Here is a 17548-nt window from a genome sequence, read left to right as displayed (position 1 = left end):
TGTAGCATATAGAACATCCCCGCTGACCTCTACTGTCAATAAGAATCCAAGGAAGACTGGACCCCCTGCCAGAACCAAGCTTGATATTCCTGAGGAGTACCAGCATCCAGCATTTTGCAATGGGGTGGAATGTCTCAAATATCGTCTGGTAAAAAAGTATCCTGTAAGAGATGGGAGGGGGAGGGAGTTAATTTATTTATTTTAAATTATGTGCCCTAAAATAATTTTTATTCAGAAAGTGCTTTTATAGTCATAGTTGCTTATACTATTTTATGTATTGGAGGTTCACTAGGAGTTGATATCACATATTGTATCAACATTTCAGTGCAGTTATTGCCCTATATTGTCTGAATAATATGGGAAACCCAATGGATATCATTATATTGGGATCAAATGACCAACCACAGATCCAGAACCAGTAAAATAATCAATGGAATAGGGCCTTAAAAAAAATCTTAGATCAAAATCAGACACGATAAACCAGGGACACTGACTCATATCTCCAGTCACCGTGAATGTGGCAATATTCTTATAATTGTTATTTGCGTCCTCCTTCATTCTAAAATCAGCTTTAAAATTATGTCAATGAGCTAGAAGACCTTTGGGGCCATTACCTGAGCCCCTCCATTTTGTCTTCACAGGCTATCACACTGTGCAAGGACTACTGGGATGGTATTTGCGCGTCACCAGAAACGTGCAGGCAACTAGGGGATCTCTTACCCTTACCGTGAAATAAAACGAGACCTTTTAGTGGGAAAAAACATGTGGAGTGGCCACAACTTTATTTACAAATATAACATTATAACTGTACCGGTACAATAAAAGACCTTGTCTTTAAACTTAAATTTTAATCTTCTGTAAGGAGCTTGCCCGTATGCTCTTCTGGCATGTGATGCCAAGCTGCTTCTTATCTTCCAAGAAGACAAGGCTCCCAACCTTCAGCTGTGACACCTAAAAAACATAAAACATAACAAGTACCAAGAAAAACGACACAATACTTTTAGAAATAAGGGGGGGGGGGTGCGTCCCTCTTGTGCTTCAATGTCGAAGGTAAGACCACCTGCATCACCTGTGGCCCATTCCTTCCTCCAATCACCATCAGCCCACTTTGCCCGGCAAAAAACTCACTAACCTTCTCCTGACACTGCCTCCAACCTCCCTGCCGTCCTTAGTCATTTCATTAACCACTCCATGGCAGCCTAATGGGGTGAGTGCTGCTCAAAACTGCCCCTTTTCATAGAAAGACTTGTTGTCCTCACCGTACCGAGCCTGGGCGCCATAACCGTCGATGGCAAACATATGTACGGCCACAAGCTTGAGGCCTAACACTCTCAAATTATAGGTTGGAATTGGAATGCTGTTTTAAGAATGGCACATAATATGCAAGTGGTAATACATTTCCCCCACTGTGCCCACAAATATGTCTCAAAATCTCCTTTAAAATCGGTGATGGGAATGCTAGTTTAGTGATAGAATGATGTATAATAAGCTGATAAAAATGCATGATCAATCATTGTCTGTGTTGCTAGATGTTACACAATGGATAACATCGTTGTTTTCCTATGTCCTCAATATGCAGGTGTAATGGCCGTATTTGTGGGCAAGGTGTAATATGTACTTTACCCATTTACACATTCACACGGCTGTTGGGGGCAATGGGCATACAAAGTAATAAGCTGCCCCAGAAATAAGTCGCAGCTAAATTAGTCTGGTGATTAATTTAATTGATAACTTCCATCCAGAAAGATGAAATTACAGTAATTGGAGTAAAACTGGTAAGGTCAAAATTCTGAATATAGAAGTCTAACAAAGCCAATTGAGTAACAGTATCCATTTTGTAAGGTTTTGTGCATATGAATGTTGTGTACTCTTGGGCTCGTGGACCATGGTTTGCTGTCTATGTGTCTATGACAGTATGTAAAGAATAGGTCATGCTCAATAATTTGTGGCTCCAGCAGTCGGCTCACTAATCGCACTGTGGAAGGCACAGCATGTGCTTTAGCCCATAGAAAGACATGGGAATAGGCTCTAGCTACAAAAACAAGCCTTGTTTACGTCCCTGTCATACGATCATGTGCCTGAGTGTAGGGGATAGCCAGATAGGACAGGTTCTACACATAGGCAGCATGGGGCATATTTACCAGGACCTCTGCGCACCGCCAGTGGCGCAGAGGCCCTGAAATAATCGCAAATGCTAGCTTATTGCTAGCTTTTGCGATTATTTTCCCCAATCCGCCACCTTCACGCCATTGGGGCGTGAAGGGGGGGCGCGGCCAGCCGAGCGGGGGGCGCGGCCGGACGGGAGTGGGCCAGCGCGGGGCGTTACCGCCCCCACGCCTGCGCACTCGCTGCTGCCGGCGACTTTTCATGGCGTGCCTGGCGTAGGTTAGACGCTGTGCTGCTGGCAGCCCGATACATCAAGAGGCAGAAGCCTCTTGATGTATCGGGCTGCGAATTTGCAGCGGCGGGGCGATCATAATGATAAATATCCCCTCATGTCTGTAAGTGGCACAGTAAGACACTTTTTTTCTTCTTTTATAGGGCTTTGAACACAGGGAATATGATGCAACTAAATGGGTATCAACACCAGTGACCCTAGATGATGAGGGAACAGAGGCTGCTTATATAAACTTATTTAAATACATCAATGGATCCAACTCAGAAGGTACTGTACATTATTGTGCACCACCACATGTAGTAATGAGAAGTGAAAATGCTTCCAGTCTTTTGTGATCAAATCCTATTATAATTTGTATTAGAAAATGCTGGCAGATTGCTTTATGGAGTGGTTATTTCCCTGTTATAAATGAGGATTGGGCAAGTGGATATTTAGCAATGCAATTCCTCATGGTTTTCTAGATCTCTGCTTGCTGTCCTTCTATAGAAAGCTTCTATGTTTACTTCCAGTGGACAGAAATCTGTCCATGGACATGTTATGGACAGGCAGGTGCACGAGCCGTCATTATAACAGAGAATATTAGGAGCTATTGCTCATTCATGTCGATCACAAGGCCATGGACAGATTTATATCCAGTAGAAGTAAACGTAGAAGCTTTCTGTGGCCGGACAGCAATCAGAAATCTAAAAAAAAACAGACGAATTGATGCACAAAGTATATTGGAAAACTCGATAACTTTTCCTTACGCAAACCACATCAATTATTTGTTGAAAGTGGACAACCCCGTTAATTCAATTATTGAGAATGGGTAGCCCATTCTTGTGATCAGTTAGGGGTCCCACTGATCAGATTGTTATCCCCTTTCCTGTGGTTTGTTATCCCCTTTTCAGCAGCAGTTGCTGAAATCATGCAAAATAGGACATTACAGAGTAATAAAATGTCTTGTAACAAAAGCTTCCGAATGTGGAATTTAGACTGTTTTGCGCACAATACATTAACCTGGCTTTATCCCAACCGAACTATGAATAAGTTTAGAGTATCTTACAGTTACCTCTACATCTGCTGCAGACAATAGTATGGGGGCCGTAGCTACAGCCACACAATTAGTGTCCGGATCACGGCCGCCATAGACGTGTATGGTGCCCAGCCTAACAGCTGCACAGAAAAATATGGGACATGTCCTATATTTGGCCATTTAACGTCACCGGTCGCTTGGCTTTCAGTGCAGAGGGGCGGAGAACTCACCCCTGCTCTCTCCTGCATGCGGAAATATACTCCTCAGAGCATACATTTGTGTGTGTAAGGCCTAATGGAGATGTATTGATGTTTCGTTTATTAGAACAGTGCAGAGTAGAACTAGTTAGTCTTCTGCTAAATTATCACTATCTATGTCTGATGCTGGATGATGAATTTGGTGGAGTATAAGACTGGCGAGTCGTACTTTGCACCTCCTATTAATTGGTCTAGTTTGCTGCCCCACAATAATGAATTTTAGGGGCACCGATCAGGCCATGCACCTTTTCCCAATAAGTTAGAAAAACTGCCCTCCATAAATGACAGATGTGGCAATCTCTGTGCAGTAGTCTGGCGTAGACAGATTCATACATTTCCCCCAGGGAGTCCATGGCCTTTAAAAGCTCCCACTTGTCTACTTTACTGGGTTTAGTGTATTCTCCATTACCGGTATTTTACAAATCTTAACATTGAGTTTTTCATCCCTTATTCCCCCTAGAATAAGTTACATATAGGCACTACCTGGGTTACATACAAAGATAGGTTCTGTAGGTTTGTTCTTAAATTAAATTTGTATGCAAGTCGGAACTGTATTTTTTTATAATTGTAACCCAAGCCAAAATGTTTGGGTCTCTATGACAATTGGATTTTATTTTGGATTGTTATAAGAACCAGAATTAACAATACAGCTTAATTGGAGACACATTTGATAACTGTTACAGCTGATCATTGTAGCCTAGGGCTAAAGTACAGTAAAATACCAACATCCAGAGGGCCTTTGTAACTAGGGGTCGTCTGTAAGTCAGGTGTTCTTAAGATAACAAGCTGGTTAATGAGGGTCCAACCGCTAGGACCACCACCAATCACAAGAACAGGACCCACAGCAGTATGGAGAACAGGTCCTTTCTCACTAATAGGGTGGAACGTCAGGTTCTCTAGATTTCTGGGGGTCCCGCTCTCATATTGCATGAAAAGGGGGGGGGGGGAGAGTTACACTTATTCTCACTAATTAGCGAGACCCTCACTAATCAGCTGGTTATCCCCAATCCAGTTCATAGGGGATAACTTGCTAACTTGGTACAACTTAGATAGCCTAGAGACACACCAGATCGATAAGGGGGGTTGTATCACCAAGTGGTCAATTTATACATACATTTCCAGGAGGAATGAAGGGGGAGCGGCATTATGCAGGGATATGAGAAAACAATGCTCCAGAACTAAAAGAGTCATTTTAGGAGGTATGAAAGGTCCATCTTGAGATACAAGGTTTTTATCACGGCATTCTCATTTTTAAGCAAAAGTCAATCAATCATAATAAAATGTGTATGTACAGAAAAAAGTTCCCAACAAATTCCATAATTAGATATTCCATTATCTATGTATTAGATAATCCATAAAACTGAAAAGTGTTTATTTCATCGTAAATCATATGAAGTTATAGCCATGTGCATACAAGCCCCACCAGCCAATCACAGCAGAGGCTTCTACCACTAAGTTGTTGCCAACTTGTGCTGTGATTGGTGGGCAGGTGGTCCTCTGCACATGGATGTCAATACTTTAAGACATAAAGATCTAATTAAAATTTCTTGTCTTCAAGGTATGCATCTGAGTATAACATCTCCTGTAGTAGTATCTTTTAAATTGGGTTATAGAGAACCTAAAACAGGCACCATGTCAATATTCCTGTCAGCAAACCTGAAAAATCCACCAGCACCTCTAAACTCAAACACTTTCCTTCAGAGTTATCCGAAAGCATCACTTTATGTGAAGTAAGTATCTAATCAAGATGTTGTACTGGAAGTCCTAGTCAATTGGCATACTTCCCTCCTTTTGGGCTAGAGAAAGAGGGACAAAAAGTCCCTCCCTTTCCCTAAAACACACCCATTGCCACACCCGCTATGGACCTAAATAATACCCCCTAACACAACTCAGCAACATATAATACCCCCTCTTTAATTTTATCCTCCATTTACTTTTGTTCCCCAAATTTCACTTATCTTCCCATACTTATAATATTGTGACCTCCTGTCTTCCATCCTCCCTCATATTCTGGCTTCATGTCCTCTATCCTCCCTCATATTGTAGCCTCCTGTCCTCTATCCGCCCTCCTATTGTGGCCTCCTGTCCTCTATCCTCCCTCCTATTGTGGCCTCCTGTCCTCTATCCTCCCTCCTCCCTCCTATTGTGGCCTCCTGTCCTCTATCCTCCCTCCTATTGTGGCCTCCTGTCCTCTATCCTCCCTCCTATTGTGGCCTCCTGTTCTCCATCCTATTGTGGCCTCCTGTCCTCTATCCTCCCTCCTATTGTGGCCTCATGTCCTCTATCCTCCCTCCTATTGTGGCCACCTGTTTTCCATCCTCTCTCATATTGTGGCCCACAGTCCTCCATAGCCCTCATATTGTGACCTATGTCCTACTTTCCTCTCATATTGTGGCACCCTCCCCTCCATCCCTTTCATATTGTGGCCCCCTGTTACTGGATTAATTATTGGAATTAATATGGATATTCAATAGGGGTAATTTTCAGGTGCTAACACTGCTCTCTAAAAGTGAACATGCCTTATAAAGCGAAATAGTCACCAGCATTTTCATCCATAATGTAACAGCAGATAGGATTCCTTCTTTCACGTTTTTACCTATGGAAAAATTGCCTCTAAACTAATATGCAAATGTGCTGAAAAGAGTCGCTATGTTGGGCCCTATAGCTCCGGATACCTCTGGTATCATTTAAAACACGAGACTCTTATTTTTAAATCATTCTAGAATCCGTGTTCTTTGTGCTGTAGGACCAGAGATATGAACAGTTAAAGACATACAATGAGATTTATTAATGTGTGGATCTTTAGGCCAATGCATTTCTCTGTTGTGCTAGATTAATCCCCGTGTCTGATGCTGGATAATGAATATGGTGTAGTGCAAAACTGGCGAGTCACACTTTCCAACTTCTGTTGGTTGGTCTAGTTTGCTGCACCATAATATTGAATTTCCTGGCACAAATGGTCTAAAACCTTCAATAAATGTGGTACACAGGGGCGTTACTACAGCGGTAGCAACCATAGAAGCTACTATGGGGCCCACAGTGTAAGGGGGCCCCGGTATTTGACCTGACACATTAAAGAATGGAGGATGTTCACCATTATATACATATTATGCTGCACATTGAGCAGCATGTTTTTCAGTGCATAAATGTGTGTATGTATGTAAGAGTGTATAAATGGGTGAGCATACAGATATGTATTGTTAGGATCAGTGGATCCTCTGGACCACCGCGGGAGATGTAACTAGCCAACACCCGGAACCGGAGCCTAGCGGCACCTGGTATTCACCACTAGGTCGGCAGGATACCACTAGGTCGTTCCCAGGTGTGACTAGCCCACGGTGGTAGCCGAGGTCGAGGTACCTTAGAGGATGACAATCTCATAGACAGGTCCAGGCACAGTGTCAGGGCAGGCGGCAGAGATGCAACGTCAGGTCCAAGTCCGGGGTCAGCAACAGGAGGTCCAGGCAGGTGGGAACGGGAACACAGGCACACGGAACACAGCAACACGGAGGAACTCGGGTAACACAGGACACAGGAGCGGGAACACACAGGAATACACAGGAACGCAGGAATACACGGGAACGCAGGAATACTCGCTTGGAAGCTTTCTCTAAGGCTATGAGGCACAAAGATCCGGCAAGGGTAACAGGAAGAGGCAGGCTTATGAAGAATTGGGCAATATGGCCAGCGCCAATTAATGGCGCGCTGGCCCTTTAAATTTGGAGAAGGTGCAGCGCGCGCGCCCTAGCAGTCGGGGACGCGCGCACACAGCGGAGGGGAGCGAGCCAGGAGCCGGGACGGGTGAGATGGCGGGGGCAGGGCGGGGGCAGGGCGGCACGGGTGAGCCCGCGACCCGCGATGTGGGTCGCGGGACCACCCGTGACATGTATATTTTCTGAGGGTGTAGAGGGCCCCATTCAGATATCTGCTTTGGGGCCCTGCCTCTCCAAGTTACGCATTTCAGGAGCAAATTACTCCAGTATTCTGGTGTAGCCAGATACATCCGCAGTTTGGAAAGCTAGCTGTAGATATAGATTGAATTCCTGACTGTGTCTATAATTGCCTGTGTTTTGAATGTGTTTTGAAAGCTAAGATTCTCATCCTTAGGCTATATTCACACTGCCGTTGCCCGCCCGTACCGTACCGTAGCGGGCAACGGCAGTGTACGGGGAGAGGAGGAGGAGGTGAGCGCAGCTCACCCCCGCCCCTCTCCATAGCAACCTATGGCGCACGGCCCCGTATTACGGGAAAAGATAGGACAGGTCCTATCTTTTTCCCGGTTACGGAACGGTACGGTGCCGCACGTGTGCTGCACCGTACCGCTCCCGTAGGGTGCCGTGCGCCCATAGGAGTGTATGGGGGACGTATATCGGCCGTATATACGTCGGCCGTATATACGTCCCCCATACGTTCGTGTGAATGTAGCCTTAAAATGACAGGGTTCAAGGATACGACTAATGTGCTGGGGCGATCTGTGATTTTTTTTTTCTAGCTTCCCAGTAATTTGAAGTGAATATACTTTGTTTTATAATTCACAATTTTATTGTTTTTATTATATAAAAATAAATGGAAAAATGATGGTAAATGTATTGGCCTGTGTTAAAGGTTCTAACACTGGAGATTTTATTGTACAAATGTTTTACCTTCCTTTGTCTTCTAGATCTTTCGGTGGGATTGCGAAAAAAGAGGGCTATGCCAAAAACATTCAAGCCTTGGCAGAGGAGTTGACTAAGTTGGGCCTTCATTTTGATCATTCATTCTCTGCTTGCAACATCTATGATCCTCCCACCAAACTTAGTAACCGCCATAATGAAGTATGGTTCCTGGCAACAGAGGATTAGTGGTGGGAATTAATTAAAGACCCGATGGGGGCCATTTATACAAGGTGCTGTTACCTTCGCTGGCTTGGTTTCCGATTAGCTGTCGGTAATGATGTACATATGTAAAATTTTTGTTGTGGTGGGAGCACCACAAAAAAGGTGGAAACCCCATAGTAAATGTCCCCCAATGTCCAAGTATATCTGTACTTACTGTGAGTATCTTCTATTGGGAAAATGATGTAGAACTGTTACATATAGCAGTGATACAATAAAATACTCTGTGTATTGAGCTACTTCCATCTTCTTCTGCTCATTTCCCTTGTGCTGACAGTCACCGATTTTGAGGAGTGTGCTACCCCCACCCTAATGTAGGCTGCCATGTCACAATGAGATAGTCTAAACAGCCAGTAATAGATCTCTGTTAGATTCAGCAGGAAAGTCTGCTATATGAAGTAACACAACTCTACCATCAAAGTGGTGATATTCTATTAGAGTGTATTAGAGATTTAGGCCTGATGCACATAAACGGATGCTCGTACAGTGGTCATGGTGCAGAGAGACAGCGTTTGGTCACCACACTTTGACGGTCCCCATTAGGTTTGTGTGCATGAGGCCTTAGAGTGTAGCTTACACATGCATTAACAAATACAAATCAGTGCCAATGTGTCTATAAGGCCAGAAGCACACAATCGCAACAAAAAAGTTGACTGTCAGGCTCTTTGAGACGTCCAAGATCGGTTGATGAATCATGGATAAAAGAGACAATAAAGCTCCCCAAAACAGCATCACCCAACTTACTACATAAGAGAAGAATGCTAGAATGGAGTGGGACTGCCAGCCTTTCCTCTCAGTAACATGACCGTACTGAGAGGAAAGTAATTTTGATGGGTCGTCAAGGGTGTTTGGAGAGGGTACACACCCTAAGTTGATCCCAGATCTCCAAGTTTCAGTAGGCCCCTGGGCGACTGAGCCTCAGTGGGCCCCTTTACAGAGAACTCATGTGGCGGCATAAAAAAAAAAAAGAGGCGTAAACATACTCCATAAATAAATAAGAGGAGGCAAGGGTGCAGCCTCCTCCATGAATTAATAAGAGGTGGCAAGACTGCAGCCTCCTCCATGAATTCATAAGAGAAGGCTAAGAGGCAAGGCTGCAACCTCCTCCATGAATTCATAAGAGAAGGCTAAGAGGCAGCCTCCGCAATGAATTAATATGAGAAGTGGAGGATTAAATATGTATATTAAAATACTACAAAGCAGTAAGCGCCTTGGCCAGTAAAAAAAAACTAACTTACCTCAAGAACGCAGGCCCAGCTGCTCCTTCACGCTCTCCTCTTCATCGAAGCAAGGTGGCGGGCCAGCAAGCGTCCTGTATATAGTGAGACGCTCTGCAGAAGTATCTCTGTCCAGGACAAATTGTCCTATTCCTAGGATCCGCTTGTGGTGCCGCCCCCTGTCACATGAGGACGCTGCCGGAGAGCTGATTTCTCTCAATTACATCGGTGACACAAGGATGCAGTCGCCAATGTAATTAAGATTTTTTGATTGTTGAGGCTGGTGGGCCTTTAGTATTTGCCCCCCACTCAGTAGTAAGCTCTCCACTTGCTAATAACTCCCTACACCCAAAAATAGCCCCCACACTAGAAGCCCTCCACACACTACCGTAATAGCCCCCACATTCAGTAATATAGCTCTCCACTTTCTAATAGCCCCTCTAGACTCAAAAATAGCTCCCCACACTCACTTATAGCCACCACATTCAGTGATGGTCCCTTTACACTGGCTAAATGACCCCACATAGCCCCCCCACACTAATAGCCACAAACACACTCAGTAATATAACTAAATTATAGCCTCACCCTCCTCACGGATACTCCGACAACACTCAGGAATAGCCTCCACATAAAGTAATGCCCCCAAAATCCCATATGCACACTGTTTATTAAAAATATAAGGTATACTTACCCCTCTTCACTCGTGATTACCTCTTCTCCTCCTTCTGCAGGATGGGATGTGGTGACGTCACTACACAGCGTCTCCTGCTACAGGCTCTCACTACTCCACAGAACTGCCGCATGTGCTCTGTACTGGAGCAGGATGCTGACGGCACCCTGCTCCACTACAGTAATCATCTCTATCAGCATCCAGAAGATGAAAATAGAGATGACAGTGGAGAAAGCCGGCAGACAACATCCAAGGCTCCGGCCAAAAGATCCAGGGTTCAACGCTCCTGGGCAGTGTATTCACAATAAACTTCAATACATTGTATAAGTGATCAGAACCCCTAGAGCAGGGCTGCACAACCCGCGGCCTGCAGAGACCAATAAGCTCTGACGTCTGGGTCCTGTATTGCTCTGGGTCCTCATACTGGCACATAGAACCAGCGTCAGGACCCTGAGAAGTGCAGCAGAGAGGAAAAGAGGAGTTGGAAGAGGTGAGACTTCTGAGGCCCCAGTATTAAAGGTCTGCACTGGGGGTCTCTCCAGTATTATAAATTTACTTTGAGGGTCTCCAGTATTATACATCTGTTCTAGGGGTCTCCTGTATTACAGTTCAGCTCTGGAGTCTCCAGTATTATAAATCTGCTCTGATGGTCTCCAGTATTATACATCTGTTCTGTGATCTACGGTATTATGGCCTGCTCTGGGGTGTCTCAACTATTATACATCTGATCTGAGGGGGCTCCACTATTAAACGTCAGGATGTCTCCTGGATTAGTTTTCTCAGGGGGTTTCCTATAATAGGGTCTCCAGTATTATTATAGTCTGGTTTGTGCACTGTATTTGTAGTCTGCTCTGGGGTCTGTAATGTAAGTAGTGGTTTCTGCTGCATTACTTCATTTTTTGGTCTAGGGTTCTGCACTCCTGTCCTAAAATGTCTAATATATTAGTAAAAATGTTTTAAAAGTTTTACTTTTTTTTTTAAGTGTAAAAGTTCAAATCACCCGCTTTGCCTATAATGCATATATACATAAAATATTGTATGTACAAAGTCCTGTGCCTGCTAGGAAGTACAATTTGTCCTGCCGATAATAAGACCTCTTACAGATCTGTAAAAAGGAGAAAAAAAATCTGGTTTTTGGAGTGCTGCGAGTCAGAGAACAGAAAAGGACGATTCTTTAACCAGGAAGTGCTGGTGACAGGTTCCAATAGCCTACGCTATGCTGATTTTGAAAATGCCTTTGTGAGTATTCTGAATCAGTTTAGTAATTTATACAAGATTCATTTACATATGATGAACCTGAAAGGAAATGAGGAGGGAGCTGGGTGATGGGAAGTCCGGCTCTTCTTAACGAGCTGGATTTTATGCTCCGCTTACTAAAAATATTTGGCTCTTCTGGCCCCTGAACGGATCCCTATTAAAACTAAAATAGTAGGGCACAGTCCAGCCCGTCACCCCACTCCACACCACTTTTAACTCAATTTATTAGGTTAAAGGAGGCGGGGTGACCCGATAAGTGGCGGGGTTAGGGCGCATTCACACGATGTGTTGCTTTGTGTCGTGCGTTGCGTTTTTGACGCATTCCACTGATGCAGTGGAAACACAATGTAACCTTAGCATGTGATCAAGGCTGAAGCCGGTGGAATGCTTCAAAAATGCAACGCACGACGCAACGCATTGTGTGAATGCGCCCTTAAGTGAGCCATTGGGCGAGTGTGGAGGAGAGGTGACTGACGCAGACTGCAGCTGCCCCTCATGCTACTAGAAGGGAACCAGGCAATGGGAATTAAACTTAATGGATAAACTAATGGAATGATTCAGAATTCTGAAGACATTTCTTATATCATCATACTATAGTCAGCTAATTCACCTTCCTGGGGACAGATTCTTTTGAGGTAGAGATATATAGATAGGTATATGATAGCATAGAGCAGTGGTGGCGAACCTATGGCACTAGTGCCAGAGGCGGCACTTGGAGCCCTCGGTGTGGGCACCCAGGTCATCACCCCAGAATGAAGTTCACCAGACAGGACTCAAAGAATCTTCCTGGAGAATCTTCCTACAATGATAGGGAAATTTGCCCTCCTCCTTTCAACTGCGTTGGTGTCAGGAGGCTGAAGGATTGAAAGTTGTCAAAGAAAAAGGAGCAATAAATTACTGCTTAAATTGCTGTGCTGGCACTTTGCAAAAAATAAGTGGCTTTTAGTTGAAGTTTGGGCACTGAGGCTCTAAAAGGTTAGCCATCGCTGGCATAGAGTTTAGTATAGTCCCTAGAGCTGGAGAAGTGCTCTGACAACTGGAGATGCGGGGATCCAGCCCTGCTATAAGGTGTCACTAAGAGCAGTGCTGTGATGCTTCTAAAGCTGTAAGAACCACTCGTAGCCACCAGAGGGCGCCGGAACACCATCTTGATCGTAGGAAACGAAGCTGCCGCAGAGTTGATAGTAGCCAGAAGCGACTGCTCGCCCGCCCTACCTACCTACCCCCGCAGCGCATAATGAGGGCCGTAATCCAAAGGGTGACTAAGGCTAGTGTTACCGGTAAGTGCTGCCCGGTAGCTGCTGACGTCACGGCTGCTGGAGTGGCGTCACCCGTGGGAAGATGGCACAGTCTCCTCCCCGTGCAGTGCGGCGCCGGCCGGGAACTTCCTTCCTGTGACATGGAGGCAGCTATAGAGCCTCGTGTGCGTTCACACATTGCGGTCGCCTAGTCTGGTCAACCAGTTATATCTGATCCAGGAAAAGCTGGGTGACATATGTCATTACAGAAGTCCCAAAGCTTTGTGTATGTAGGTTATAATGCAGCCAGAGTGGAGCCGGTGTTTAGGAAAGCTGGGTGAGAATTAGAGGTCAGACATTTTGGTTGCCACCAAGTTTTCATGAGCAGAGACCCCTGTGTCTGTCATCTGCATTATCCTTAATGATGATGGTGCTGGAAACCCACCAGTCACCACAACTGGAGACCCCCAAACATGACTGGGAAGTCTTTGATCATCTCATTGCCACAGACCCTGCACTATTCACACTTCTCCTATTCAGTCATCTAGGAGAAAAGTGACTTCATAAGTGGGATATCCCTTTAAGAGCTTCTAGTTAAAGGGATTGTCTATAACTTTCCAAACACTTGTTTCTCTGTTGCAATATACTCAGCATCAGCCACGTACTACAAAAACCTTCCCCTGTACTTAGTTGCTCTCAGTCTACATTCACATGTTGCGTTTCACACTTGGTGTCTTATATACTGTGTATTAAACACAAGTGGTGCTCATTCCCAATCACATTTACATAACGTGACCTTCCCTCCGCTGGCTTGGTTTCTGACTAGCTGTCGGTAATTTTCTGTACTGGGGAAACTTTCTGTCCTGAGCGCCATATTTCTTTTGGTGTACTCTCTGGCTCTTTTCAGCGCCCAAAAAATGGTAAGGACAGATGTTAATTGTGTAGGAGTTTCCACGCCCCTTTTCGGAGCAAGCGGAAAATCTAATTGTTTTTTTGGAGGAAAGGAGAACAGGCAGTGGGAGCGCCACAAAAAAGGTGCAAAAGTCAGAGTAAGTGTCCCTGTTGGGTTTTGAAACACAATACAACAGCCAAGGATTGGATTTGCCTAATTAAATTGCTGTTAACATTTGTATTTACAAAACATGATGTTAACGCATACGTCAACATTGTGTTAACCGTTGTGTATTGCAAATGTTTACAGCAATGGAATTAGGCAAGTCTCCCCAGAGACGCCACATGTGAACGTGCGTTCACACGTTGTAGTTAAAACTGCATCGCAATCAGCTTTGAGGTGGTTTTAGGGCGCGTTCACACGTTGCTTTTGGTCGCGGTTTTATTGCGTAATGATTGCATAATTACATTATGTTAACAGTGATGTAATTAGGCAAATCACCCCTCCTCAGCTGTTGTATATGCGTTTCAAACGCAATGAAAACGCAGGTCAAAACGCAACGTGTGAACGCGCCCTCAGGTGCAGTTTTGTCAATTGAACAGATGAAAGGCATGAACTGAATGGGTGCATTTGATTTTTAAGGGGAAACCTGCTCCCAGAAGTCGCACTAACATTTTTCCAGAAGGGTAAAAATACTCCTCTCACCATTTTTGAGGAGTATTTTTACCCGAGGAGGAGTATGAAAATTTCGGTAATACACATAGCACACTCACACAGACTCACCGCACACAACACACACACTCACAGCACACACTCCCCACTCACAGCACACAACACAACAACACACACACTCCCCACTCACAGCACACAACACAACAACACACACACTCCCCTTTCACAGCACACAACACAACAACACACACACTCCCCACTCACAGCACACAACACAACAACACACACACACTCCCCTTTCACAGCACAGCACACAACACAACACCGCACACACTCACAGCACACACTCCCCACTCACAGCACACAACACCGCACACACTCCCCACTCACAGCACACAACACAACACAGCACACACTCCCCACTCACAACACAGCACACACACTACACTCACAACACAGCACACAACTCACACCTCACACTCACAGCACACAACACCACACACACTCCCCACTCACAGCACACACTCACAGCACTGCACACACCACATAACACACACTCACACTGCACACACTCACAACACAGCACACACTACACTCACCCGGCACTGCTCTTAGACCCTGTCGATCACAAACGCAGGCAGCTGCGGGCAGGTAGAGATGGAGCAGGACGGGGAGCAGCAGCTTCGTGGCCCACATGCAGTGGCGTAACTAGAAGAGGCTGGGCCCCATGACAAACTTCTGCATGGGGCCCCCCTTCCCCTTAGGGCGACGTGTGCACGGCGGGCACACGTCGGCGCACTGGACAGGAGGAGGGGGTGAGCGCTGCTTACCCCCTCATACATACAGCATGTACACACATACAGTGTATACAGCAGTGGTTCTCAACCTTTCTAATGCTGTGACCCCGCAATACAGTTCCTCATGTTGCGGTGACCCCAAACCATATGCAAGAATATTGTATTCGTGCCAAAAATGCAATAAAATCGTGGCTCCGATGGCTGGCACGACCCCTGTGTTTTGATCGTTTGACCCCCGCGAGGGTCGCGACCCACAGGTTGAGAACCACTGGTATACAGACACGCTGCATACACAAAACAAATACGTATACATACAGCATAAACACACACAGCACATACACCCACACAGCATATTCATACACTCACAATGTACACACACCATATACACTCACAGCGCAACCGCACACACCATACACAAACAGCACTCACTCACACAGCATATTCATACACTTACAGTGCACACACACCCGCACACACCATACACTCACACAGCATATTCATACACTCATAGTGCAACTGCACATACCATGCACAAACAGCCCATACTCTCACACAGCACATACACTCACAGGGCGCACACACACACACCATATGCACACACTCACAGGGCGCACACACACACACCATATGCACACACTCGCAGGGCGCACACACACACACCATATGCACACACTCGCAGGGCGCACACACACACACCATATGCACACACTCGCAGGGCGCACACACACACACCATATGCACACACTCGCAGGGCGCACACACACACACCATATGCACACACTCGCAGGGCGCACACACACACACCATATGCACACACTCGCAGGGCGCACACACACACACCATATGCACACACTCGCAGGGCGCACACACACACACCATATGCACAAACTCGCAGGGCGCACACACACACACCATATGCACACACTCGCAGGGCGCACACACACACACCATATGCACACACTCGCAGGGCGCACACACTCGCAGGGCGCACACACACACACCATATGCACACACTCGCAGGGCGCACACACACACACCATATGCACACACTCGCAGGGCGCACACACACACACCATATGCACACACTCGCAGGGCGCACACACACACACCATATGCACACACTCGCAGGGCGCACACACACACACCATATGCACACACTCGCAGGGCGCACACACACACACCATATGCACACACTCGCAGGGCGCACACACACACCATATGCACACACTCGCAGGGCGCACACACACACACACCATATGCACACACTCGCAGGGCGCACACACACACACCATATGCACACACTCGCAGCACACACTCGCAGGGCGCACACACACACACCATATGCACACACTCGCAGGGCGCACACACACACACCATATGCACACACTCGCAGGGCGCACACACACACACCATATGCACACACTCGCAGGGCGCACACACACACACCATATGCACACACTCGCAGGGCGCACACACACACACACACCATATGCACACACTCGCAGGGCGCACACACACACACCATATGCACACACTCGCAGGGCGCACACACACACACACACCATATGCACACACTCACAGGGCGCACACACACACACACACCATATGCACACACTCACAGGGCGCACACACACACACACACCATATGCACACACTCACAGGGCGCACACACACACACACACCATATGCACACACTCACAGGGCGCACACACACGCACACACTCACAGGGCGCACACACACACACACACCATATGCACACACTCACAGGGCGCACACACACACACACACCATATGCACACACTCACAGGGCGCACACACACACACCATATGCACACACTCACAGGGCGCACACACACACACACACACACCATATGCACACACTCACAGGGCGCACACACACACACACACACACCATATGCACACACTCACAGGGCGCACACACACACACACACACCATATGCACACACTCACAGGGCGCACACACACACACACACACCATATGCACACACTCACAGGGCGCACACACACGCACACACACCATATGCACACACTCACAGGGCGCACACACACAGCACACACTCACAGGGCGCACACACACACCATATGCACACACTCACAGGGCGCACACACACACACACACCATATGCACACACTCACAGGGCGCACACACACACACACACACCATATGCACACACTCACAGGGCGCACACACACACACACACCATATGCACACACTCACAGGGCGCACACACACACACAC

General features: G+C 46.4%; 2 protein-coding genes across 3 annotated transcripts in view; both read left to right on the top strand.

Annotated features, from left to right (window-relative positions):
- Positions 1-8716, top strand: LOC140121271 (heme-binding protein 2-like). The gene is made up of 4 exons (XM_072140639.1): positions 1-163; positions 2542-2665; positions 5229-5400; positions 8331-8716. Exons 3-4 carry the CDS (start codon positions 5231-5233, stop codon positions 8509-8511), a joined length of 351 nt encoding a protein of 116 aa, XP_071996740.1. The 5' UTR covers positions 1-163; positions 2542-2665; positions 5229-5230; the 3' UTR covers positions 8512-8716.
- Positions 8717-12800: 4084 nt separating this feature from the next.
- DTD1 (D-aminoacyl-tRNA deacylase 1) overlaps positions 12801-17548 on the top strand; it is an 88173-nt gene continuing 83425 nt past the window's right edge. Inside the window, exon 1 of one of the 2 annotated variants that reach the window (XM_072140637.1) lies at positions 12801-12968. In XM_072140637.1, the coding sequence (XP_071996738.1) occupies positions 12926-12968 (43 nt within the window). In that variant the 5' untranslated portion in view covers positions 12801-12925. Of the gene's footprint in view, positions 12969-13110; positions 13264-17548 lie in introns of those variants that run through there. The other variant, XM_072140638.1, reaches the window with a different exon arrangement.

This window comes from Engystomops pustulosus, chromosome 3 (assembly GCF_040894005.1).
Source record: "Engystomops pustulosus chromosome 3, aEngPut4.maternal, whole genome shotgun sequence".
Taxonomy (NCBI): Eukaryota; Metazoa; Chordata; class Amphibia; order Anura; family Leptodactylidae; genus Engystomops; species Engystomops pustulosus.
Note: the sequence above shows the minus strand (reverse complement) of the source record. Positions and strands in the feature narration are given on the sequence as shown.

Excerpts from the sequence above, each read along its gene's own strand:
- LOC140121271 (XM_072140639.1), top strand. The coding sequence starts at position 5,231 with ATGCATCTGAGTATAACATCTCCTGTAGTAGTATCTTTTAAATTGGGT. Across the intron at positions 5,401-8,330 it reads AAAGCATCACTTTATGTGAA|ATCTTTCGGTGGGATTGCGA; the intron begins GTAAGTATCTAA and ends TTTGTCTTCTAG.